This window comes from Canis lupus, chromosome 27 (genome assembly GCF_011100685.1).
Source record: "Canis lupus familiaris isolate Mischka breed German Shepherd chromosome 27, alternate assembly UU_Cfam_GSD_1.0, whole genome shotgun sequence".
Lineage (NCBI taxonomy): Eukaryota > Metazoa > Chordata > Mammalia > Carnivora > Canidae > Canis > Canis lupus.
In genome coordinates, this window is record NC_049248.1 from 4,776,973 (window position 1) to 4,804,590 (window position 27,618).

General features: G+C 46.1%; 2 protein-coding genes across 15 annotated transcripts in view; one reads left to right on the forward strand and one right to left on the reverse strand.

The window, feature by feature from the left end:
• Positions 1 to 21,988, forward strand: part of PRMT8 (protein arginine methyltransferase 8) — a 104,468-nt gene extending 82,480 nt beyond the window's left edge. For all 14 annotated transcript variants that reach the window (XM_038576496.1, XM_038576501.1, XM_038576502.1 and 11 more), the window contains 4 exons: positions 5,822 to 5,937; positions 11,661 to 11,811; positions 20,206 to 20,327; positions 21,098 to 21,988. In XM_038576496.1, coding sequence (XP_038432424.1) covers positions 5,822 to 5,937; positions 11,661 to 11,811; positions 20,206 to 20,327; positions 21,098 to 21,181 — 473 coding nt within the window. In that variant the 3' untranslated portion in view covers positions 21,182 to 21,988. The remainder of the gene's footprint in view (positions 1 to 5,821; positions 5,938 to 11,660; positions 11,812 to 20,205; positions 20,328 to 21,097) is intronic.
• CRACR2A (calcium release activated channel regulator 2A) overlaps positions 13,261 to 27,618 on the reverse strand; it is a 163,027-nt gene continuing 148,669 nt past the window's right edge. The window contains exons 20-22 of the transcript XR_005379744.1: positions 18,907 to 19,010; positions 18,657 to 18,693; positions 13,261 to 14,062 (exon numbers count right to left, since the gene is read on the reverse strand). The gene's annotated coding sequence lies outside the window, so the exon portion shown is untranslated. The remainder of the gene's footprint in view (positions 14,063 to 18,656; positions 18,694 to 18,906; positions 19,011 to 27,618) is intronic.

Consider the following 27,618-nt stretch of genomic DNA (forward strand, 5'->3'; position numbering starts at 1 on the left):
TGGACTGTGTTTGGGAACCTGTGGCATATACGTTGTAGTGAGCCAGCTGGAGCTGGAGAGGACTTGCACAGACCCTGGGAAGTGCTAGAGGGAAGATCCTAGAGGATCTCCAGGACTGGAGATCATGTGATTTAATCTCATGTTGCCCACTGCAATTTTCATAGCTTCTGGGAAAGAAAAACAAATTTAAATCAGCCTCCTTTTTTCCTGTGAAATGTTTACTCTGGAGTCGTCTCTCTCTCTCTCTCTCTCTCTCTCTCTCTCTCTCTCTCTCCAGTCTTCTATTCAAAAAAAACCCAGACCCAAAAAATAAAAATCAAACATACATGTAAAACTTATTTTAAAAACTGTGAAGTTTTCTATTGAAACATTTTTTAATGATCCGTTTTTGTTTTTAGTAAAGGAAGCAAGCCTTTTAAAATCTGTTTCAAATAAACAGAGATTTTGGTTACTCTGAGTTCTAAATCAAAAGTAAAGCATAAAGGTTGTTGGTTGCTAAGGGAACAATTGTAAGCAAATTTCAGTTGGTTCAAGAACTAGCCAAAAAAGAAAAATCTTAAAGTGGGGCAGAAAACTGAGAAAAGCCCAGACTCTTTCATGAAGTAAATTGTTATAAAACAGCCTCTTTCTGGCCTTCTCCTACCTTCTACCACCCATTCCTCCCTCCCCTCCCCTCCCTTCCATCCCTCTCCTTTTTTCTTTACGTTCTCAACCACATGCAACATGAAAACACAAGAATGAGTGAAACACAGAAGTTGCCCTCATTTTGCTCACCAACTAGGAGAGAACACAGAAAAAAGAGAGGCAAATGATTGGCATGTACTAGGCCCATTATATCTTGTTGAGTGAATGAATGAATGAATGAATGAATGAATAAACAAATGAAGGAGTAAAAATAAGCAGTAGAAGAACGCGCAAGGTGTAGTATTTTACCTCGAGAGAGGAACAATCATTTTCAAAAATTTCTACTATAGAAGAGATTTATAGAATCTTAAAACTAGAAGGAAATGTGGTAGATATTCTATTTGATTTCTTATCCAATACATGAATCTCCAACCTGCTAAGAGTCAGAGGTATGGGCACCAGCTTCCTGGCACAGGAGAAGATGAAAAGGAAGGCTTCCTATGGAGTCAGTGGTGCTTGCAGCCTGAGGGAGGGTGGAAACCCCTTGGAGGGCTCAGTTCCTCTCCATTCGGTTCTTTTCCACCTTCACACCAAACATCCAGAGTTCTATTCTCTGGCTCTCTCCTATCTTATTTTATTTTTTTCCATTTTATTTATTTATTTGAGAGAAAGCACACAAGACTGGGGAAGTGCGGAGAAGCAGAAAGAGAAGGAGAAGCAGACTCCCCACTGAGCAGGGATCCTGACATAGGGCTTAATCTCAGGACCCTGAGATCATGACCTGAGCAGATGCTTAACCAACTGAGCCACCCAGGGGGCCCTCTCCTATTTTATACAAAGAGTTGTCTCTGGGCCTGAGAGACTAAAATGTATGAAACTATTGTAAACACCTTCTCTTCTGTCTAGAGGAGAAATGGCAAGTAGCACCTAGTGGCACTTGTTCTATTTTTCCCTCTGAGCCCATTTTGAGGCAATTCCATATGCCCAGTGGAAAAACTGAAACTATGGCCAGGGTAGGGAAGGAGGATATAGCTCCAGCTCTCTCCAATGAAATATAAAGTTGGTTCTCTAGTAATTCATATATTTCTTTTCCTGCAACTGCTTTTAGGATTTTCTCTTTATTTTGATATTCATCAGGTTGATTCTCATGTGTTTACATGTGTTTTCCTTTGTATATATTCCCACTTGGGATTCTACAGTATTCTTGGATCTATGGATTAATGATTTCATTAATACAGGAAAATTTCCAGCCATTATCTCTACAAATATTTTTTCCTGACTGATTCTCTTTCTCTTCTTCTTTGGGGTCTCCGATTACACATACATTAGATACTGTTTGATATTATCCCATGGATCTCAAATGCTGTATTTTTCTCTCTTTGTATTTAAGTTTGCATAATTTTTATTGACCTATTTTGAAGTTTATTCATTATTTCTTCTGATGTATACATTCTGTTAATAAGCACATTGAAAGAATTCTTAATCCCTGATATTGTGATTTTCATTTCTAGCATTTCCATTGGCTCATTTTTATAGTTTCCATTTCAGCAGTGAAATTCTCCATCTGTTCATGCATGTTTTTCTGTTGGATTCTTTAACTTATTTATTACAGGTAATTTAAAGTCGCTGTTGGATAATTCCAACATCTGGGCTACCTCTAAGTCTGATTCTATTGACTATATTTTCTTCTGATGATGGGTCATATTTTTTTTCCTTTTTCATTAAACTTGTAATTTTTTCTTAATGCTGGGCAATGTCAATAAAAGAACAGTAGAGACAGATGCACTATATTTATGCCCAGAAAAGAGGATGCCTTTTCCTCTGCCAGGCTGTTAAAGTGGGGATATGAGTTGATCTAGTCTGTCATAATGATAGGTTGGGGTTTGGCTGTTGCTTTAGTTACATTCATCATGCCAAAGTGCAGTCCTTTTTTTAGGATTTTCTTTTTTCGTTTTTTGGGGACAAGAGTTTGTTTTTTAGTCTGTAAACAAAAGTTCACAGGTCCTTCTGATGCTATTGTTTAAATTTAAATAAGAAAATTAATGACAATATTTCCTGGTAGCCAATGGCCCTCACCCACATACACTCAGTCAATAAACAAGACAGAGTTGCAATGAAACATTAATCTGTTTGATTAGTGTTGTCTCCCATCCCTGCTCCACTTATGTTAAAGGAGCTAGTGGGAAATAAATGGTTAGCAGAAAGAAGAGGAAACAAATTAATGTCCTGGGAGAATTTTCTCCTGAATAACTGAAGCCAGGGTAGTCTAGCTAGGGAGAAAAACATGAATTAACCTCTGAAAAGGTAACTAAAATACTGGACATTGCAAAGCAGTATAGACCATTAAATATTTGGGAATGAATTTCAATTACAATGCATTATCTGTGTGCTTGTATTGTGCTAAATGCTGGGTTATAGGTGCTGAGGATACAGAAGTAGTCCCATGGTTGAGAGGAGTTAGAAAAGGTTTCACAAAAGCATGAGATATTAAGCTCACCATTTCTTGATTGTAAGGGACTTCTTTTTTGAGAGAGAGAGAGAGAGAGAGAGAATGAGAAAGAGAACGTGTGCACATGGTGGGGGGAGGGGCAGCGAGAGAGAGAGAGAGAGAGAGAGAGAGAGAGAGAGAGAATCTCAAGCAGACTCCCCACTAAGTACAGAACTGGATCCCATGACCCTAAGATCATGACCAAAAGTCCAGTGCTTAACTGACGGAGCCACCCAGGTGTCCCTGTAAGGGGCTTTAAAGATCATCTAGCACAAAGCTTTTCACCCTCTGGTTGGAATTACCTATAAATATCTTTTTAAAGATTTATTTATTTGAGAGAGAGTGTGGATGCACATGCATGTGCAAGGGGGAGGGGCAGAGGGAGAGGGAGAGAGATAATCCCAAGTGGACTCTCCACTGAGTGCGGAGCCTGATGTGGGGCTGATCTCATGACCCTGAGGTCATGACCTGAGCGGAAATCAAGAGTCAGACTCTTAACCAACTGAGTCACCCAGGCGCCCCTACCTACAAAGATTTGTAAAATTCCAGCTTCCTGGATCCCAAATCTGTAGATTCTGATTCAGTAAGTCTGGTTCAGGCCCAAGAATTTATATTTTAAAAGTGTCCCAGTTGATTCTGGAGCACAGAACCACTGAACCAAACTCACTTTACAAGCAAGCCCAGAGAAGAGGATGGATCTATCACTGGTTGTACAGCTTAGACGGTGGCAAAGCCAAAGCTCAAACCACATAATGATAACAATCACTATGTATCAGCTGCTCTATGTGTCAAGCATCCCCTCCTGCACTTTACATTATATTATCACATTTAACCCTCAGGACAACACAATAGAGTAGCTGTGGTTATCATCATCTCTATTTTAAAGAAGAGACCAATTCTTTGAGAGCTGAATTTTTGCTAAGATTACACAACAAATAAATGACAGAGCCCAGAGTTGAAATCCAAAGCCGAGACCTTTAACCATCACACACATAGACTCCCTCGGGTATTTGCCTGACACTTGCCCTGAACCTCAACTGAAGACAGGGCTGAGAGAAGGAAGGAGCAGGAACATGGTAGCAGATGTCTTAAGGAAAGATTTTAAATGAAGGCAACATGTTTAGTGTATATATTTTATCTGGGGAGAGGACTGATAGCTATTTCCAGACTGTAGAAGGGGATCTCCTCTGAAGCACATCCCATTGCCAACCGAGCATCTTCATTCTCAATCATAGGTTTCAACTGGGAATTTGGCACCAACCTCATGTGATTTAATGGTATATGACTGGCATCTTATCCTCAAGCCAGAATTTCACGAGTGCTCACCCTCTGGGAAATAATTATTTTCTCTGCCTCTTCTCCCTGAGGAAGATCTTTGTGTGCCTTAGAAAGGAGTCAAAGAAGCACAGCTTTCACGGACTGTTCCCACCTCCCCCCTCACACACCCCCTCTCCTAAACATATAGAAACATAGTTCCCAAAGGTACCATTTGTTTGATGCACATTTTAAAAGGAAATTTAATCCCATAAGATTTTAGAGAAAAGCATCCCTCCTTGGATGCATTTCTAGACTCCTCTGAATAAGTAGACAAATGAGATTCAGCTGCTCGGTAACTAAAGCCTCTGCTTAGGCCACCTCTGCAGTACAGGGAGAGGAAAATGCATTCTCAGTTGCTCTCACAACTGAGTCTGTGTACCTGAAGGGTTAGGGGACAAGCTGGAGTGAGCCCTAGCTCCATCATCTCCTTGATATGTGATCTTGACCCAGATACTGTGTAAGGGCCAGATACCAACTTCTCCCAGCCTGTTTCCTTGGCTGTCAGTAGAAGTATCCCCTGGAGGTTGCTGCATAGATTAAATGAAGAGTCTGGCCTGAGCTTGGTGGTCAATCAACGGTAGCAATGAGTGCCACTATTTAAGGATGGTTTTGGGCCATCAGATGTGCATTCATTTACTCACCAACCCTGCACCCTACATCCTTCTCCCTCTCAAAGCATCTTATGAGCAGCCACCAGGGGCCAACGAACACCACTGAGATGGCTGGGTAACCTATATTTCTTATAGGATAGATTCTTAGTGAGTGCATCATGGCATATGAGAAAGGCAAAGGCTTTCACAGACACACCCTCCCCCCCTTGTTTTGCAGTTGAGAAAATGGAGGTTCAGAGCGTTTAGGGAATTAACACAAGGGCCTGGCCAGTAAGGATGGTACTGGGATTCAAATTAGTCTATTTCACTTTAAGAGCCCATGTTTCTCTCTGCTTTGCTAAAGGTTCAGTGGGTGGGGACAGGAGAAGGAGAGAGATAAGTCTTCTGAGTGCAGAATGGCTTGAGCAAAGGCATCAAGATACAAATGAGGATGGCAGATAGGGATTTGTAGGAGGCTCTCCTGGCTCAGAGAGAGGGGCAGGAAAGTAGACACAGGAAGAGTCAGGCAATTTGGATTCTAGTCTTGACCTTGTGGCATTCTACCTGTGTGACCTTAGAGAAGTTTCTCAGCCTCTCTGAACTTTTGTTTTCCTAACCATCAAAGAGATCTGTACATCCTGCAGAGGTTTCCACCCAGATGAGCAATTCTTCTATTCTGATTGCAGGAGAACATGGGTTGCCCTTCACCCTCTTGGGCATGCTGTGCTCTAGCACTTAGAAGGGCTGGGAAGACTTTCGGGGGTCCTGCTGCTGGCCCTCATGTCTCACTCTGTTTTCACAGGGTGGGAGAATGTCTATGGCTTTGATATGACCTGTATCCGGGATGTTGCCATGAAGGAGCCACTGGTGGACATCGTGGATCCAAAGCAAGTGGTGACCAATGCCTGTTTAATAAAGGTCTGCAGACTCATTCTGCTTGGGCCCAAGCATGCTGGCAACCCAGCTGTGCCACCCTGGAAAGCTGTGGGCCTGAAGTAAAGGCAATACTCAGCACCTGCACAGCCCTGGCCTGGTGAAGCAAGGCCACCTTGGCCAGAGCCTCTGGCACCCCAAAGTTACTGCCAGTCAGAAGAAGATGCTCACACTAAGCAGAGCCACAGAAAGAGCCACTGGACTCCATGGTGGCACAGCTGAAGGGAGGGAATCGTTTCACATCCCTTGGTGGTGCAAGGGGAAGAGTCTGTGGGAGGGGGGCATCAGAGGAAAGGCAGGAGGGTATGCTCAGGTTTGGGGAAGCTTCTCCATTCAGAGGTGGATGGCCCTCTTAGGGAAGCAATCCCGTACCTCAATCTGCTGTGTAACCGGCATTATACTCCCTACTTCTGAGCACACATCTGACTCGGCCAGACAGAGCTACCCAACCCCGTTCTTGAGTGGTCTTGTTTGTACATGTTTTAACAGCTTTTCTGACAAGGCTTTCTTCAGTGCAAATTAAGAACAGCTGGTCAGCATCCTCAGCACACCAATGCTTAGTGCATTCTTATTAAATATTCAAACATATCAAATTTGATAGAGTGAAAACAAAAGCTTCCCTTGACCTCCCCTCCCTTTCAACCCTATGCTCTTCCTGGAGGTAATGCTGTTCACACATTGGATTGATCTTTCCAGCCCTTTCCTAAGAACTTGCATTTGTATATGCCAATACATTATGTTGAACCATATAAACTACTGATTTTTTTTTAAATCTAAGAAGACATCCTTTCATATGGTTAAAGCTAACTTTTTAATTTAAAAATCTGGTTTCATTCTGTAAGTATTCATTGGCCGACCCAGCCTTCATCTTGCTAAAACATACTTGCCCGCTCTGGTCCTGTACATGTCACTTCTTTTCAGAGAGTATTGGGCTGGAGACCTGCAACATTTTCAATGGATAAAGGGGAAGATTGTAGGGTCACAGGGATGAGGAGAGGTTTCTGAAGTTCTGATGTAAATCGCTGCTTTGCCCAGGTCACAACTGTCCTTTGTCCCTGGGCACAGTCTTCCTAAGAACCACAGCTCTTGATCCACAGTGTCACTGCAGTATTTAGAAGGGAACCCTGAGGCCAAAAAAACTAGGAGAGCCTCACACAGATGAATCTCATCAGATGCTGCCTCCCTCTTATACCATCCTGCCCAAGAGGTGTGGCTGGGAGTATAAGTCTTGAGCTCTGAGCTTGACAGGGTTCTCACTACGTCTTAACTCAGCCCATTCCAAGTCCAGGCAGGATTGGTTGCAAGCAAACTTGTCCTTTTCGGGTTTTTTTTCCTACGGGCCCCTCTGTCCCTGAAGTCTTTCCCTCTCCCTGTCCCAAACAAGAAGCAGGAAAGTACACCCCCAAACTGGTGCAACTGAATTTGCCCGAATGACATGTAGCAGCTATGTGTAACAATTAGGTACCTGCATGTCATGACGTCAGCTTGAAGATACAACTCCTTCAATGTGTTTTGACCCCAGGTGGCTTTCTACCTTTGGTGGGTAAGTGTGGCCACTGTGCTTCTGTAGGTCTACTGTAGGTCACATGATGGACTGGCCTGCTTCTCCTGCCCACCCCATACCCCTACCACCAAGGCCACTCTGGCCTCCTGCCTTCTTCCCTCCATTCCCAGCAAGGGTCTTTACACCTGAGTGCAGCTAGGAGCAAAGCAACCAAACTCAGGGAAGGGGATGCAGAAGGGCATGCATTATACACACTCCCATAAACTCCTCGGGGCTTATGAGTATGTGTCAGGACCAGAGCTCTTTGCTATAGCCCTGTACCCTCCTTGTGCCCTCAACCTTTCTTGATGTCTTCCCTGACAAGGGTAAGGGCTGTCTGTGTGTGCCTCTGCAACTGGGAGAGCTCCTCCATTAGCTTGCTTGGGAATGTGCTAAGCAACATTTTGCCAAGCCTGTTGGGAAAACACTTGCCCTTCTTCACACACTTAATTGCTACTTTTATCGCTATTAATGTTGCAGAGTGTGACACTTTATTATAATTAAGACTTTGTTTTGACCAGACTTTTGCTCTGAGATGTGCATTCCTAACGTTATTTAGTGGTGGAGATAACAGCGGTCAGGGGCTCTTCTGAGCACTTGATGCCTCCAGAGCCCTCTGCTTCATGGGGGTTTCCTGAGGCTGAGTCAGGGGGACCCCCTGCAGTGTCAGAGATTCTGCTACAGCAGGAAATCAGAAACCTTCCAGCACAGGACTCTGGGCTCTAGGAAGCCAGAGTAATGGGTTTGGCTCTGTAGGCTTTGGGTCTGACGGGGGGTTGGACCTGAACCCAGAGGGCCCCTGTGTCTCCAAAGCTCAGCCACAGCTGGCCACTTTTGCAAGATGGCCTGGCCACGATCCCAAAAGACCAACTGCTTCCATTGTCACTATTTTATTTTATTTATTTTATTTTATCTTAGTGAGCTCCACGCCCAATGTGGGACTCAAACTCACAACCCAGAGATCAAGAGTCCCATGTTCCACCCCCTGAGCCAGCCAGGTGCCCCATCACTGTCACCATTTTAATGTATAGCTTCATTACTTCTGTCTTGAAGCCCCTTTTGTTCCTTCAGATACCCCATTAAGATGCAAATGTCTGTAGCACGGGAGTTGATAGCTGACAGTGGTTGATGCACATCTGAGAGAAGGACCCTATGGAGGTAGAGTTCCTGATCGACAGGGATGGTGTGGTGTGTGTGTGTGTGTGTGTGTATGCCCCCTGAAAGTCATGAAGAAATGAGGGGGGTGACCAGAGAAAGGAGCCAGGTCTAGCTGTGTCCCGGAGCCGACTTCCCAGGGCTCACTGTCTGTGCTCAGGCCGAGAGGACTGCTATCTTTAAGTAAGTGATACAGAGTCATGGAAGATTTTGGATTCAGAGGACAGTACAGTCTGAATGGATCTGAGGGATTAATGGGTTGGTTTGGAGAAGAGCCCTGGGGATGTGAGAAGGGAGGCCCATAAAGGAAGACTGAGGGCTGTCAGGTGCTGTGTTTCACAGCAAGGGTACACAGAACCATAACGGGCAACAGTCTGATGGTGGGGGCCAACCTGCTGAGGTGAGCCAAAAGTACAATGGAAAGACCAGGCTAGGCTGGAGGCAGAGGGACTGAGAGAAAAAGATAACACGTACCTCGAAAAGAGCCTGGAGCCTGGCCCTGGCAAAAAAGGAGGTGGTAGTCAGTGAGTGTATAGACACCGTGAGCCTGGTGGATTGTGCTAATGCCATTAACAAAGACACAGTTAACCACATCTTGCTCTGAGCTGTTGAGCTGGAAGGAACCATGGGCAACATGTGGCCGGTGGGATGATGAATGTCATGTAGGCTGACAGGTGCCAGGTTTAAAAAGGAGTCATGGCCCAAACTTAATAGGATGACATATAATGGAGGACCCTACACTCAATTCCCAAGACAAAAGGAAAAAAGAGCATGAACAGAATGCCGTGGAGGGAAGGGGCTTGGCCAACCAAGTACTGTCTGAGCCAGCAGTGTGTTCTTCAAGATTGGAGACTGCTAGAAGTATGTCCCAAACAAGGAGGGTGATGGAGTCAGAAATCATGACTTACGAGAAGTGAATGAAAAACCAGATGGAGTTTACATTAGAGAAGAAAAGGTTTAGGTGGCCCGTGTGAGCTGGAATGGGCATTTGGCTTATTCCATGGGTGGAAGTTTCAGAGACTGGTGTGTACTCTTCCTTACTCGTTTTGAAGAGGGACCTGTCCATTGGAGATGTCAGGAAATGGAATCAGCTTCCTGGCAGGTAGTGAATGCATCATCCATGAAGGTGTCCAAGCAAGCACCAGATGGCCACTTCCCAGGGATGCTACACTGATGGCTTTCTAATCCCATCAAATTCTGCACGCCCAACCCAGGGCTTCCCATTCCATTGATTCTTCTTCCCCATCCTTGGTTCCAGAAGCACAGCAAAAATGGCCTTTGAGGTGACATCACCAAGGGGCTCTCCGTTCCCCTCAATCTGCAATCCCACTCTCTTTCCAACTAATAGGTCAGAACTTCAACTTCCCCCAGAGGGTGTGATGGCTGCACACCACAGACCACAATAGGGCTCTGATCTGACCTGCTTCTTTGACCACACCTCTTCCTTTGTCCACCCCCGTGGAGGCAGGACTTCTCTTTCAAGGCCCTGAATATTTTGATTCTGCTTTCCTTTATTTATTCTAGATACATATAGAGATAATACATCATTCTGTGTCTTCCCTGCTCTTGTTTCCCTATTCTCAGACCCCTCTTCTAATTATCCCAACATACTCCGTCATCTGGGCCTCAGGAGAGCCCCTTGGAACCAGTCTAGACACACAGATACCTATCTGGCTCTTACAGAGTCTTCACCCTGACAACGGGAAGCTTCCTTAGACCTCACTGAAAGCTGCCTGGATGCCTCTAAGGCTCTTGGAAGGTTTGCCCTGTCTCATCAGAGCCAGCAAACAGCAGGTCAGCATCCTTCACACAGAAAAGAACAGCACATTGCAAACTGTCTTTCATTATACTTACTCCCCACGCAACATTGATTTTCAGCCACTTCCCAACTGAAATTGTTAGAATTATTAGTTCTTTGTGTTCTCCATTTCCCGACCAGAACTGAAAAAACTCCTACATTCGTCGGGATTTAGGGAGGGAGGGAGGGAGTGGAGGGAGGGGGAGGGGGGAGGAGGGAGGGGGGAGGGTGAGGGCGTAGGAGGTAGGGCGGGAGGGAGGGGGAGGTGCGGGAGGGAGTTGAGGTGCGGCGTAGGATTATGGAGGGATGGTCGTGGAGGGGGTGAGTAGGAGGTCGGGAGGGGGGAGTTCGGCCAGGACACATAAAGACCTAGGCTGAGTAGTGAGGATGCGGCTTTCTTTTTTATTTCTTTTTCTTCTTTTCGTTTCTTCTTTTTTTTCTCCTTCCTTCCTTCTCTCTCTTCCTCCTTTTTCTTTCCTCCCTTTCTTCCTTCTCCTTCCTTCCCTCCCTCTCTCTCACTTTTTCTTTCTTCCATCCAGGCCTGGTATAAATGGCCAGCAGAACTTCCCTCAGTCAAGTCTGTGACTATGGGTGGGCTCAGGTCCTCATTCTCAAGATAATACTTATGTCTCCTGTTGCTGGGAACTTGAATATCAAAAACCTGGGAAATGACTAATATGGTTCACACAAATCATGGGGGAGGCTTGATAAAGCACAGATTGCTGTTTTCATTCATAGGTCTGCGATGCCCTCCCCACCCCCACCCCACTAAATACGTGCACCCAGGTGATGCTAATGCCCATCATCCCAGACTGCACTTTGAGAACCAGGGAAGGGAGCAATGTTGAGGTGGACTGCTCTGAGGCTGCTCAGATAGGCTCAGAAATGCTCTGTCTCATCAATCTTCCTCTCCCCTCTCCTCCTTCTCCCCCATAACCCCTCATCCCCAGAAAACTGATCTTCTAAGTTCTGTCCCCCTCACATTCTGATTCAAATGTATTTGCACCATTGCCTGAGCATACCCCACCCTAGAAAGGATGGAGGAGATCACTGGGAGGGTGGTAGGTGGGCCTGGGGAGCCACCCCCAAAGTAATGACACTCCCAGAGAGTCTACTGTTGGTGGTCTTCCACGAGAAGGAAAGTGCTACTGACCAGGACTCAGAGCTGGTGGAGGCACTAAGTGTCGGCATTCTCTTTCCTCTGGGCCACAGGAAGTGGACATTTACACAGTGAAGACGGAAGAGCTGTCATTCACATCTGCCTTCTGCCTGCAGATACAACGAAATGACTACATTCATGCCCTGGTCACCTATTTTAATATTGAATTTACCAAGTGCCACAAGAAAATGGGGTTTTCTACAGGTGAGCCTTTTGTGGGCACTCACTTCAACCCTCCCCACCCTCCATGCTGAGGCTTTGCGGAAGTGACTGGGGCTGGCCTCCACCTGGGGGAAGGAAGGGCCTGGGGCTAAGCCAGGGGCTCTTGCTTGGCATCCCATAAGCCTTCTCCAGCACTTCCCGCATGCATCTGGCTGCTGAAGGAGAAGGAAGCTGAAAGTGTATGTGGTGTGTGTGAAAAGGTAGATGAAGGTGTGTTTGAAAGTGTGTATGACCAAAGCTGAGAGTGTGTGTTGGGTAGGGAGAGGCAGGGGGGAAAGGCCCCATTTCAAAGGCACATTTGTTCATTTAATATTTACTGAGCATATTCTGTGTGAGGGGTAAGGATACAGAGTGGAGTAAGATTTCCCTATCTTCAGTGTCGTGCCCAGGTCTCTCAATACGCTACGGACTGTGTCTGTCTCGTTCCTTTCTTTGCTGTTTCCACCCTAATCCATCCTTCATTAAGTTCCTGACACAATTCCCCAAGAACACCTGTGCTCCCCCACCTCTCAGCCCTGCTTCAGATGTGTCTCTCTGCCTGCAATAGAGAACCCAAATGTCTTAGCCTGGTAAGACCCGGCCCCAGTCTGCTTCCATCACCTCATTCTCACTGCCCCTCCTTTGCTTGGCCTTCCTCTCCTGTTCCTTCACTGCACACACAGCCCAGTCGCACTGAGCACCTTGCAGTCCCCAAATTTAGCAAGGCTTCTTAAGTCCCTAGGCCATGGTCTCTGCACATGCCGACCCCTTGTTCATCCAGGTGAGCCACGGGGACAGGCAGATCTTTTGTCAGAGGCTTTTGTCATCGTCATCTCCTTTCTCCCTGGATGCATCTGCTAGGGCTGCCATAACAAAGCACTACAGGCTGGTGGTTTAAACTACAGAAATTTATCTCTCGCAGTTCTGGAAGATCGAAATGTCAGCAGGTTTGGTCTCTCCTGAGGCTCTCTTCTTGGCCTGCAGGTGGCCTCCTTCTCTGTGTCCTCACATGGCCTTTCCTCTCTGTGTGTGTGCACTCCTGATGTCTCTGTGTGTGTCCTAATCTCCTCTTTCTAAAAGGACACCAGCCACACTGGATTAGGGTCCACCCAGAGGCCTTATTTTAAAGCCCTCTTTAAAGGCCCTGTCTCCAAACATAGTCATATTCTGAGGGACAGGGCCTTAGGGCCTCAGCTCATGAATTGTGGAGGCCACCATCCAGCTCCAAGAACCTCCCCATCCCTGCCCCTCACCTGGCCAACTCCAGCACAGGCCTCATCTCTCACCTCAGCTATGACTCGAGGCCCTCCTTCACTCCTGGTCAAAGTTAGGCGTCCTTCATGGGGCTCCCTGCCCTCCCAGGCTTCCATCATTTAGTCAGTTAGATGGTGTAAAAAAGAGGAGGTAGTATAAAAAGTCAAGGAAGAAATCCTGCTCCCACTCATCCCAGCCCTGTGCCTCAGAGGCATCACATGTTAATAATTTCTTTTGTATCCTTCCAAATTATTTCAATGGTACACAAGCACATGCATAACTATATACACCTTTTATTTGGCTTTTTATTTGAAATACTTCTCATATGAAGTTGCAAAAATAATTCATAGAGTTCTGCAAACCCTTTACGTGGTTCCCCCATTGGTGGCATCTTATGTAAGTATAGTACCATATCCAAACTACACCTTTTTTTAAAAACACAGGTGGCTTGTACTAAACACACTGCCCTCTGCCACCTTGTCTTAACTTAAGAATGTACCTTGGAGATCCTTCCACAGACTCACAGACATAGCTAACATATTTTTTTTAACAACTACACAGGATTTCAGTGACAATGATCCTCTTTTACCTGTGTATTGAAGGGGCAAGAGACTTATCGAACCCCTCCCAGAAGGGCTTTTCCCAGAACTGGTGTCTCCTGACCACCAATACCACAATATTCTGGTCTCTATCATCCAGACCAGTGCTGGTACCCCCTGTCTTGGGAAAAAACAGAGACCTCCAATCTGTGTTATTTCCAACTACTACCCTCCTTAGAGGGGCAACAGGTGAGATTATCTCCCGGGTAGTCAGGTATAGTCAGGAGGGGGAAGGGAGGTCTTACTTGAACCTTGAAGGGTGGGTAAGACTCAGCCTCAGCAGTGGCAGCAAGTGGGAGGGCTGAGGACCATGGCTGTAACTGGAAGCCAGGGATGAAGCCATAGCAACTGGCCCTGCCTCTACTATCTTCAGGACGATGACTCCTCTGGGGCCTGCCCTGCTGTAGGTGAGAGAAAGTGTAGTGAGGGCACTCTGGAAAAAGTTCTGTGTCTATAAAGCCTAGGATCCAGCCCATAGCTCTCAGCCCATTACTCTCAGCTCTCCCTTCCCTGAGTTTATTTCCATTTCTTGAAGTCAAGCAGACAGCCTGGACCCCTGTCCAGAGACGGCTCTCTGGCTCTGTGGTGTCAGGAACAACATTCCTGATGCCTCCACATGAAGAAGGCTTGGTTAATCTCAAGTTCAGAATCAAAGAAGGTGGTCCTGGGCTGTCTCGGGGATGGTGAGGATTTGCCCTCAGCATTAAAGTCTCCAACCTATAGGTGCAATTTCTTCCTGCTCTGTGGTCGCAGCCACACTGTGGTTCCTCACAAGTCCCTATGAGAGAAATGACAAGGTCTGCATTTCATAGGCTCAAAGACCATGGGTCTAGATCAAGGTCTGAGCTCACCGATCTGTCTCTTTGCAGCTATGGTGTTTTGTTGCCTCCTCTTTGCCCAGAACCCCAGAAATAGGGGTCTGAAAAGTCACCCAAAGGTCCTGCAGTCTTCCACTTCCCATGCTTTCGTGCAGAGGTTCTCAAAGTGTGGTCCATGGCTGGCAGCATCAGCATCACTTGGGAACTTGTTAGCAATGAAAATTCTCAGGACTTACCCCAGACCTTCTGAACCAGAAACTCTGGGGTGAGGCCCAGAAACCTGTGTCTTACCAAGTCCTGTAGGTGACTGTGATGCACAAATGCCCAAGAACCACTGCCCTGGCACAACGGCCTGAACAAGGTGATTGTGAATTTGGCCCCTATTGATGCCTTTCTGGGAAGGGAATTCCATCTCTTTGCTATCATATGCCCTCTTTTCTCATCAAGGCCAATGCCTTCTGGCTGGTGTAGGTCCCTCTTGCTGTAGCATCTCCATAGAGATCAGGGGAAATAACTTGTTTAGCCGCTTCCTCAGCCACCTGGGGGAATATCCACAGGAGGTTTTGCTTCCAGCATGTGGCAAACATCTTTACCAGGTAGTGTGGGTTTGGTAGTGGCCTTTTCAGACCCTCTGTACTCTGACTACATAGAAAAGAGCATTTGCTTTTGGTTTTTAAGGCCCTCAGATGCATCGAATTAGATTAATCCTAATTCCTGGTTCATGATATCATTGAGTCAGGCACAGCTCACTTTTTGCTTATTTATTTATTCATATAATGAACATCTATGAACTCACCACTAAGTCAGTAACTAGAATGTAAATAAAGTATTATTAACTAGCATGCAATAGTAACTAGAAAGAAATGTATTACTGTTATTAGAATGTAAATATATTTGTTAATATCAAGAAATAAACTATTACTAATTAGAATATAAATATTAACTGGAAGTACATTATTAATTAATATAATGGTACCATTTATAATTAACAAGTAAATTAATTCACAGTCACATAATTAATCCCTGTGAGCTCACCACCTAACTAAATGGATGCTCCATCCCATCTCATCATCCCCCCTATGTTGCCTCTAGATGAACATTATGCTGAATAATTTTATGTTCTTTATCCCCTTGCTATTTAAAAAAAAGTTTTATCACATCTATATGTATGTCAGAACACTGTATTGTTTGGTCTCAGCTGTTTTTGAACTTCATGCAGAGTGTAGTCTGCTGTATGTACCCACTTCCCATCGACCGCCTGCCAAGCTTTCTTTCTCAGCCCAGCCACAGCTGGCTCTGGGGGGCCCACTCAAAAGCACATCATGTTGTGTGCAGCTTGAAAACAATCCCTGTTAATGGCTCTGACGTCTCCTCTCTGCAGCTCCAGGCAGAAGCTGCTGCAAATGGGCACAGGAGCCCAGGGGTCCAGGCTGTGCCAGCCAGTGGGCATAGCCTCCCCAGTCCTTGGACACATCCTCAGTGGGTAGGGGCAGGAAGTGGAAACTGGGTCCCTTGGGGCAGCCAGAGTGGGTGGAGGAGCAGTAGCTTGAGTAGAAGCAGACCTGGGTTAGAGTTGTAGTTTTTCTAGGAGTCAGCCAGTAGGGTGGCCAGACATAGGAGATGGGCCTTAAGTAAGTTACTTTCCGGGCCTTGGGCTCATTATGTGTGAAATGATGCAGTGGGACCTACATCCTAGCAGCCCCTACCTGCTTTGCCATCCGATGACAGTGAATAATTATCTCAGGTCAAAGAAACTTCTTGGCATGTAGTCTTTCATTCTCCAAGAAGCTTCTGACCCCTTGGGGAATATTGGAAATTTATAGCTAGGAAAAGGACTAAATTTCAGAAAAAGCTACCATCCACTTGGCCACTGAGAAGTGAAACAGGAAGCAGGATTCCATTTTCTGAAAGTGGATTTCCCTTTCAGAAAGCACCAGGAAAAAGTCTTGTGAGAGGTCTTTGCCATTTGTTCCTACTGTCCCCTGAGCTCTGCATCCCTGTCCTTGGTCATGAGAACAACCCAGCTACCTGAGTGTCTTCTCACTTAGGCTGCAGGATGTGAGGGGGAGGCAAGGCTGTATTGGTTGCTGTTTTCCAAATTCAGGACCATATGTGGCACATGACAGACATCCTGAATTGATGTCTGCTGAATGAAGGAATGCATGCAGGGGGGCAATACTTGTCCCACTCACTTCAAAATATAGAACAAAAGCTGTCCATAATATAGAGCCCAGAGAGACTGTGAAGGGGAGGGAGAAAAGGAGACCCTGGCATGGGGGGTCAAGATATTAAGAGTATAAAGATATTTTTGTAATAGGGAAAGCCAAAAGTCAGTTACCTGATCTTGAGTGTTATGGTTGGGGCAGGACAGAGAGAGGGAAAGACTCATTCACTGAGGAGAACTCTAGATGTCAAGCATAAGGCTCACCTTTATGCCTAGCACCTTTCTAGATGTTTCCCCAGCATATTCTAGATCACTACAGTGAGGCAGCCCATCTTTGCAGGTTAGAGCCATAGATTATGGATAAATAAAATGATATATATATATATATATATATATATATATATATATATCACTTCCCATGATAATTATATGGGAGATATATTATAATGGCTTATTATATTATATAATGGCTTATTATAATGGCCTAGCAATACCCTAACATGGGCCTAATGTGTCATAGGTAGAGTGACCATATAATTGATCTTTCAGTTAAGGACACTTTTGATAGTGAAAAGGAGAGTTGTTCATAGTTAAACCAGGAAGACAAGTAAAATGGAGCTGTCCTGGGCACAGCAGATTTGGTCACCCTTAGTATGCCCTTTCCCCCTGGTCATCCCTTCTAATCCTCAAAGTACCTGGGGAGGTAAATATCACACCCCACATTCTGCAGATGTAGAAAATGAGCCCCAGGGTTGTAGGGAAAACACATGGCAATATGGAAGCAGGAAACTGGACCTGTTGTTGCCTAATTAAATGTCCTTTCCACTCTTGCCCACCCAGAGATGTTATTAGATGTAAACGAGTGGGTTTGCACAGTGATTTCAGCCATGCTGTGTGTCTACAGGACCTGGGGGGAGTGGGATTTTTATGTCTTGACAAGTCTGCCCCCTTTCACATCCCCCACAATGACTGAATTCAAGTCTCCTGGAGTAGAGTCAAGACATCTGAATTTTAATCAGTTTTTCCTGGACACCTCAATGGAGAATTAGTATTGTAAAAGTTGGTTTAGACAATTTGTCCACGGCTAATGGACCCATCACAGAAATGAACCTTTTGGGGAGGTTCTCAAACTTTTGATGTTGATGGCAAAGGAAAAAAAGTCAATTTCCTCAAACCCAAGGCTGGCATATTTTTTGGACCACTCAGACACACCTAGGCTTGATGCCTGCCAAACCTGAGCCGGTGAAATCTCTGGGACTTTCCTAAGGCATCTGGTTAGGTGACAGAAGGAAGCTGCTTGAATCTCCTTGCCTGAAGATCTTTAAGAACAGGAAAGACACCTGTCTGAGTGGCGTAGGAAGAAGTAGAGGGAAGAGTGCTGTCAGTCATACACTGCCATTCTCTGCACACACCAGAGACCATCTTTTGACAATTTATTTAGGTGTAGTTGGCAGGGAAGGTGCTGAGACATATGGACTTTCTAGACAGCGGTATGCCTTAGAGGCCATGAAGGCGGGATATGTTTAGGGATCTAGGATCTGAGAGGCATAGACTGCACATTCATGATCCTCCTTTGAGCTTTTCCAAATGCTCAGACTGCTTTTTCCTGGCCATGACCTTGAGTTTGCATTGATTTCCCAAACGCACACATTGAAGGCTATGCAAGTCCTTAACCAAACCACTAACATTTGATCAAGCTAGTTCATTGCAAATGGTGAGGACAGACTCTTCACTACCATTTAAATAGATCTTGGGGTTTGTAAGATCTTAGAGATGACCTGGTCTGACTCAGCACATGATGAATTCCCAGTCAGTGGTTGTTATAGGAACACCTGGAGGCTGGACTTCTAGTAGCTCAGACAAATGTGGAACAGCCCTAATTTTTCCTGATGAATTAAAAATCTACCTTCTAGTAATTCCCAGTGACTCTTTGTTCTACCTCTAATGCCTTATGTAAGGCCACATGTAAGTCTTTACATGTGACAGATTTTGAAGTATTTGAAAGGCACTTACTATATTCTCCCAAGTCTTCTCATTTTTAGCTCTGGTCCTAAGCAAAGAGAAAATAAGTATTAATGAGTCCTGCATCCAGGTGGAGGAAGGTAAGATCCTAAAGGGCCAAGAGGAACTTACTATAATGGGTTCTTCTACTAGCTATAGTTTTCAAAGTCTCCAATGTAATTGAACATATCTGGGTACCTTGAAGCATAACAAAGTGTCTGCTATTTGGGTTTTTGCCATTGTTCATTTATTCAGTACTTACAGATCTAGCAAGTGTGGTGGTAGACACTGAGGATATCACAGTAAACAAGCTTGGCATGGTGCCTGTCCTCATGGAAATTTCAGTCTCGTGGAGAAAGCAAACAGCTGAAAAAAGACAAAGGCATTTATGCTACAGTGTGATAGGCACTATGGTAGCATAAGCTCAGGGTGGATCTTCAGGCAAAACTTCCCAGAGAAAGTGACTCTGAAGGATGAGGAAGAGAAAGCCTGCTGAACAGGGAGGGAAGAATATGCCAAAGACCATTGGTGCTGAGGAAGATGGCCCATAAGTAGGACCCATCATTTGACTGTAGAACATGTAGTGTGCCAAGAGTGTCTGGATGGAATTTAATGGCAAATATGAAGGGGGTGTGCCAGCATCCATGCAGCTTTGGATCATACAGAAAGAGTGAGCTGTGGACCAGTAGTGGGGTTCTTGGATGAGAGCTATCCCTTATTTTCTTTTTTAAAGATTTTTTTATTTATTTGAGAGAGAGAGCGAGAGAGAGAGAGAGAGAGAGCATGCACATGTGAATGAGTGGGGCAGGGGAAGGGGCAGACGGAGAAGGAAGGAGAGAATCTCAAGCAGACTCCTCGCTGAGCATGGAGCCTGATGTGAGGCTCCATCTCATGACCCTGAGATCATGACCTGAGCTGAAATCAAGAGCCAGAGACTCAACTGACTGAGCCACACAGGCACCCTCATTTCTTTTTGATCCAGTTTGGAGGACCCCACAGTAGCCTTGGGCCAAGTATACTAGGTTTGGTTCTAGGGCTGAGAAGTGGCTGGGAAAGCTATGTGTAGGCTGTGGGTATCAGTGGGACACCGGTTTAGCTATGGAATTTGCATACATGATGTCATTTAAAGGGAGACAGGATGACCCTACTCTACAAATCTCCCCTTTAAACTGTCTGAACATCTTCACTCTGTTGAACTAATTTAAAAACAGTAGCATTTTGAGTTTCATTTGTGTTAATGAGTTTAGTTGGTGAGAGGGTATTCACCCCACCCCCTTGGTGAACTTGTATTATGAGCAACTTTATCTTCTGATTCCCTACTAAAATCAGCAGCCTTGAGGAGATGGGAATTTGATGGAAGGAGGAGCACTGGGGCTGAGTGAGGATTCCTAGGGCATGGAGGCAGACCACAGGGGCTAGGCGTTGACCCTGCAAGAGTGCTGGGAGTTGGTTCAGTGAGTCCAAGAAGAAGCCCAGCAACTTCCAGGCAGGGTCTCAGTCTCAGTTCTTCTGGAGATATCTTCTCTGACCCTTCCTTCCCACCTCCCTGTTCTCCCCTCAGCCCCTGATGCCCCCTACACCCACTGGAAGCAGACTGTCTTCTACTTGGAAGATTACCTCACTGTCCGGAGAGGGGAGGAAATCTATGGGACCATATCCATGAAGCCAAATGCCAAAAATGTTGTGAGTACTGAGGCAGTCTCTGCCTGGGCTGGGGTCAGAGAGAGAAAGGGACCCATGGAACTGACTCCTGGGAGCTCCCAGGACCCCCTCACCCAAGTGCCCAGGTGCCTTGTGTACAACCAGACAAGGTCCCAGGGGAGGAGCAGTAGAAAACCAGGTTTAGATCTGACTGGCTGTTGTTGAAGGCCTCTAGCCGTGGCACCTTAAAACTCAAGGGTGATAGATTTTTCCATAGACCCCACTCTGGACTCTCAGCCTTGAGGACAGCTTCCAATTCTTCATCCAAGGGGCTTTGAACACAGAGGCTGTTGTCATGGGTTTCAGCTCATTTAGAACAGCCCAGCCAGGAAATAGCAGCTTCTGGTGGCCTGGAAGATATTCAGTTCACATTTCTTCAGTGGGGCCTGGGGGGTTGGGGATTGTGTGATTCTTTTTGAGTAACCGCGGGTGCAAACATGTGTGTTGAAAGAGTCTAGAGAATGCTTTGAGGGTTGTGCCACAGAAGACTCAACACCCTACTCTGTTTTCTCTCAGGATAAAATCAGAGGGAACATTTCTATATTATAACAGGAAGGGTTTAGGTTAGAAATCAAAGAACTTCCTGTGAGGATAATGAGACACCAGAATAGATTCCTGAGGGCTGTTCGTGGGAACCCCTTGGCTAGAAAACCTTAGAAACACGGTAGTTACCCATCCCTCTGCCTGCAGGAGTGGGTGGTGCCTGCGTTGCTACCACACTAATGCCGGGACCCTTTGCTCCTTCTTTGCAGCGAGACCTCGATTTCACAGTAGATTTGGATTTTAAGGGACAGCTGTGTGAAACATCTGTATCTAATGACTACAAAATGCGTTAGCACATGAGGGAAGCTGCAGAGAGCGAGCAAGAAGAGAAACTCTTACCTCGATCTGCGGCTCTGTCACAAGGAATACCGTTTGCAGGACTACACACTCGAAAACCAGAGTTTTAAATTCTGCCTTGAAGATTGGTGAACTCACCAGGGCTCCCGTGAGCCCTGCCACTGGACAGAGAGCCTCCAGCTCCTCAGCTCTGCTCTGGGAGCCCTTCACAGAGGCTTTGTTGTCGCCGACAAAGAGCAACCTCCAGTGCTGTGGCTGGGACCCCGAGGATGGAAAAGTACACATGTATACCCATTGTCCTCCTTAACTGTGAACCTCCGGAACTTCCAAGTTTTGCATGCTGCAGGCATCTAGGACAGATTGCTTCACTAGAACCTGGAGACATAGTGTCTTTGATAGCATAAGCCAGATTACCTATCTGTGAGGTGGTGTGTGCGTGTGTGTGGGTGTGTGCGTGTGTGTGCGTGTGTGTATGTGCACAGCATATATATTAGTTTCTTTACCCACAATACCTGTATATGGGTATATTTCTGTATTCATTCAGGGTGTGTGTGTGTGTGCGCGCGAGTGCGTACGTGCGTGTGCGTAGAATATCTATTACTCTCAGAGGAGATTCTGTTGCTTTCAAATAGGAATTTGTTTTGTGATTAGTTCTCCCCCTTCCCCATCCCCTACAGATGTTAAGCAACTATGAAATGTTCTCTGTACTAGCTCTGGTCTCCTTTTGACTAGACTGTGGCTCTGAACCCTGAGCATAGTACCACGCACTCTGTTGGCACTCAATAAATGCACATGAGAGCGAAGCGATGGCCTGGCTGTGTTGCTAGTGCTCCGGGGTGGGAGGCATCGGAGGACAACAGAGGCCACACGGCAATTGAAGATCAAAGGAGCAACAGATGCTGCTCCCAGCTCCCAGAAGGCAGCTCATGGTAGAAGCAGCCATGAAGTCAGGACTGGTCCAACGGCACATTCCCTGCAAATTCTTGGGGTGGGAAAAGGGACTTACCGGTAAGGTGGGGAGATGTGAGCTAACCAAGGGTGCTTTGTGTGTGTGTGTGTATTTTTTTATTGGAGTTTGATTTGCCAACATATGGTATAACACCCAGTGCTCATCCCGTAGGTGGCCCCCTCAGTGCCCGTCACCCAGTCACCCCATCCCCCCACCCACCTCCCCTTCCAATACCCCTTGTTCATTTCCCAGAGTTAGGAGTCTCTCGTGTTTTGTCACCCTCTCTGATTTTTCCCACTCATTTTCTCTCCTTTCCCCTATAATCCCTTTCACTATTTTTTATATTCCCCATATGAGTGAGACCATATGATGATTGTCCTTCTCCGATTGACTTACTTCCTCAGCATAATACCCTCCAGTTCCAATCACATCGAAACAAATGGTGGGTATTCGTTGTTTCTAATGGTTGAGGAATATTCCATTGTATACATAGACCACATCTTCTTTATCCATTCATCTGTCGATGGACACCGAGGCTCCTTCCACAGTGTGGCTATTGTGGACATTGCTGCTAGAAACATTGGGGTGCAGGTGTCTCGGCTTTTCACTGCATCTGTATCTTTGGGGTAAATCCCCAGCAGTGCATATAGGGCAGCTCTATTTTTAACTCTTTGAGGAACCCCCACACAGTTTTCCAGAGTGGCTGTACCAGCTCACATTCCCACCAACAGTGCAGGAGGGTTGCCCCTTCTCCAACATTTGTTGTTTTCTGTCTTGTTAATTTTCCCCATTCTCACTGGTGTGAGGTGGTATCTCATCGTGGTATTGATTTGTATTTCCCTGATGGCAAGTGATGCGGAGCATTTTCTCATGTGCTAGTTGGCCATGTGTATGTCTTCTTCTTCTTCTTTTTTTAAAGATTTTTTTAATTTATTCATGAGAGACACACACAGAGAGAGAGGCAGAGACACAGGCAGAGGGAGAAGTAGGCTCCATGCAGGGAGCCCGACGTCAGACCCAATCCCGGGACTCCAGGATCATGCCCTGGGCAGAAGGTAAGCACTAAACCACTGAGCCATCCAGGGATCTCCCATGAGTATGTCTTCTTTGGTGAAATGTCATGGTTCTTGTTTTTTCTCTCGTTGATATGATTTATCACATTGATTGTTTTAGGAGTGTTGAACCAACCTTGCATCCTGGGGATAAATCCCACTTGGTCATGGTGAATAATCTTAATGTACTGTTGGATCTATTGGCTAGTATCTTGTTGAGAATTTTTGCTTCTGTGTTCATCAGGGATATTGGTCTATAATTCTCCTTTTTGGTGGGATCTTTGTCTGGTTTTGGAATTAAGGTGTTGCTGGCCTCACAAAATGAGTTTGGAAGTATTCCATCGTTTTCTATCCTTTGGAACAGCTTTAATAGAATAGGTATTATTTCTTCCTTAAAAGTTTGATAGAATTCCCCTGGGAAGCCATCTGGCCCTGGACTTTGTGTCTTGGGAAGGTTTTGATGACTGCTTCAATTTCCTTCCTGGTTATTGGCCTGTTCAGGTTTTCTATTTCTTCCTGTTCCAGCTTTGGTAATTTGTGGTTTTCCAGAAATGCATCCATTTCTTCGAGATTGCCGAATTTATTGGCGTATAGCTGCTCATATTATGTTCTTAAAATCGTTTGTATTTCCTTGGTATTGGTTGTGATCTCTCCTCTTTCATTCATGATTTTATTAATTTGAGTCTTTTTTCTTTTTAATAAGGCTGGCTAATGGTTTATCTATCTTATTAATTCTTTCAAAGAACGAACTCCTGGTTTTGTTGATCTGTTCCACAGTTCTTCTGGTCTCTATTTCATTGAGTTCTGCTCAGATCTTTATTATCTCTCTTCTTCTGCTTGATGTAGGTTTTATTTGCTGTTCTTTCTCCAGTTCCTTTAGGTGTGAGGTTAGCTTGTGTATTTGAGTTTTTCCCAATTTTTGAGGGATGCTTGTATGGCGATGTATTTCCCTCTTAGGACTGCTTTTGCTGTATCCCAAAGATTTTGAACAGTTGTATCTTCATTTTCATTAGTTTCCATTAGTTTCTCTTTAATTCTTCTCTTATTTCCTGGTTGACTGATTCATCTTTTAGTAGGATGTTCTTTAACCTCCACGTGTTTTTCTTCCAAATTTCTTCTTGTGATTGAGTTCTAGTTTCAAAGCATTGTGGTCTGAAAATATGCAGGGCATAATCCCAATCTCTTGGTGTCAGCTAAAACCTGATTTGTGACTTAGTATGTGGTCTATTCTGGAAAAAGTTCCATGTGCACCAAGAGTGCTTTAGAAGAGAAGGCTACATGTAGCCTGGAGGGAGATCACGCTTAGGAACAGGAGATTCTCTGGGATATGCATCCTGCTGGGAGGGCCTGGAGAAAGCAGACAATGGAGGTCTTGGGTCCCTCCCTGGGAAGAGACTGGGGCAGGGTCCGAGTGGAAGGCCAGTGGAGGGATTGTCCTTGTCCAGGGTGCTGAGAGTTTGCAGCACCGCATGGTCTTGTCCCTGCTCCCTCACCCCTGACCAGTGGCTGGCCTGGTCTGTCACCCTCTGTGCTAACAGGAGCTCATCCACCTTGAATGGAGCCTTCTTACTGAGCCCAGGGAGACACTGGGTCCTAGGACAGTTCTCCAGGTTCCTCCTGCAGCTCTTTCTCCCAGCATGTTTGGTAAATCTCCAATGCTCTCACTTTCTTCAGCCCTGCCACCGCTCAGGTTCTAGATTCTGGCTCCATTGTGGAGAGGGCAGAACCAGATGAGGGATTTAAGTGGCTGGGAATGATAACCTAGGGGAAAGACAGGTCTTACCTGTGGGCAGGGACCCAGACTTAGCTGCCTTGAAGATTCAATTGCCAAGGAGCCTGAGGGTCTGCCTTTTTGCCATATGGGAAGGAACAGGACCAGGCTCCTGGGTCATGGAGGTGTAAGCTTACCTCTGCTTTCCATGCCCCGTGGACCTTGGGCAAGTCACATCACTTTCTTTATCACCACTGAGGAAAGGGAGATGGATTAGGTGAATGTTTTCCACACCGTGTCCTGGGGAGCCCTAGGGCTTGGGGGGAAGTGCCAGGGTCAAGTTGGGCAGAACTCTGGGTTTCTGTCTCTCCAGAATAAAACAAACAAGGAAATCCAATTCTTCCCTTGTCTGTTTTAATTTTCTTCGGGAAAAGGACTCTATTACTAAAGATAAAAATGAGGGATGCCTGGGTGGCTCAGTGGTTGAGCATCTAGCTTCAGCTCAGGTCATGATCCCAGAGTCCTGGGATCAAGTCCCACATCAGGCTCCCCTCAGGAAGCCTGCTTCTCTCTCTGCCTGTGTCTCTGCCTCTCTGTGTGTCTCTCATGAATAACTAAATAAAATCTTTTAAAAAGTAAATAAAAATGAAATAAAGAAATGAAAAGGAACCAAGAAAACCAAACTCCTCTGAAAATGATGTACTGAGGTGACCCCAGAGTCCTCCTGGCCCTAATACTCTGAGGTCAGTGTTATCTTGGACCTTATCTCTTTCCTTCTCTCCTGCTGTGAGTCCTGTGCAATTTCACCAAGAGCTGCTGCCAAGTAGCATTTGGGTCTCGGCTGGGTGCCCATCACTTGGCCCAGAACCACATTTCTCACTGACCTGCATCTTTATGCTATCTCTTGCCTGCATTGGCTCCAAAATATTCTCTCTGGGACCATCATCACTCAGAAAGGGGGACAGGCTCCGTGGGCAGATGTGTGTGTGTGTGTGTGTGGGGTCTTTGCTTAGCTTTTAAAGGGGGCCTCCTGAAGGCACACACAGCTCTGTGGTTGTTCCATTTGGCAGGCAAAGTGAATTTCAGTCCCCACTGCCCCTTGGTCTGGTGCTGTAGTGTAGTGCAAAAACTATACAATGGGGCTCAGAGGCTCAGAGAAAAGCTGTGCTGGACCCCTTAGAGCCCATGTTTGTTTCCTTCTAGCTAGTCAAAGGCTGTCTTGTGTTCCAATTTGGAGCCAATCATGCTTTCCATTGGTGACCTGTCAGCAAAATTGTAGCCTCAGTCCAAGCAAGGTAACCAGATAGATCTCTGTAAGATGGGAAATACAATGTACTTTGCCAGGTATGGTGAAATGTCTTGATTTGGTTTGGGTTTGGGTTATTCTTTAGCTTCTGAGATAGGTAATCTCATCTGTGTCATCTCCCCTGAGAGAGATATCCCAGGTGCTGGGAAGGAAGAAGGGCCATTTAGAGATAGTGGGTAGAGCTGAGCAGGCCCCAGATGGGGCAGAGGCAGAAGAGCCCTTGGCTTGGCTGTGGGTGGGGTGTCCTGGGGCTGGCAGTGCCCTTGTGAAGGATCAGTGTGACTCCAGCACCAATAGCCTTTACCCTTCCATAACATACTTGTTGGCTTCCCCAGAGTCCAGGGAGTGAGGGCAGATGCAACCCCACCCATTCTGTAGGGGAGGCCCACTGAGGTCCCGGAAGGAGGAGTGGAGTTGTAACAGAGTTGGACCATGACCACAGTCCCGCCCAGTGGCCCCTCCACTCCCCATGCTGATCCCTCTGAACCCAGGCCTGGAGGCCACTCGTATCTGCAGATACGTACAGCAAGCATCATGTAATGCTTTTCATCCACATGTGTTAGACGAGAAGGACAGGAAAACTTGAGGAGACAGCAGTGGATGTATTAGGAGAGGGAAGGGGGCTGGAGAATGACTTAGGGGTGGAGGCTCCCCCAGAGGGCATTTGAGGGAAACTCATCAGTGGGTTTTCACTGTGGTGGCATTTGGGGAACCTCTACATTCTGCCTTTCCTTGGGCAGGGAGCCCAGCCAAGCTGATGGAGGATCCCACCCATGGTCAAAGGGGTAAAATCATACATTGGTAGCTAACCAGGATGTGACCCCCACTCCACCAGTTGCTCTAGGCATTTGGGGCCTGCAGGCCTCCCAGACATCCCTAGGGGCCCAGGGGACAACTGAGCTGAGCAGAGACCATGGGTCTTTCCAGCTACCAGAGGAAGAAGGTCACCCCTGCAGCTTACCCCAGCCCCGGGTCTCCAGCTTCTGCCACGCCATTCCTGGCGCTGCTCCTGGGCTGCAGGGCTGGAGCCTAGAGAGGCACAGCAGTCCCTTCCTCCTGCCCACTGAAATGCTCTAGTGGGAACTGTAATTTCCCTCTGATTTGGTAGAAAATAAGCAATATCTGCCTGGAGCATGTTCTGAATAGAAGTCGGTGTGTGAGATGAGGTCTTGGCATAACAGTAGAGATGCTGTAAAGATGACTTCACTTGTGAAAGCCTTTCTGTCTCTGACTCTGCTTTTTTTTCTTTTTAAAAAGACTGTAAAAAACCTATGAGTGGCACTCCTGTCTCTCTTCTTCCCTTCTTCCTCTTTGGGGGAACTTCTCCATTCCATTCCTAGTACTTCTTCCCAGATCCACAGCCACAGGGCCTTTTGTGATCTTATTTGGACTCTTCTACCTGAGTCACTCTGAGG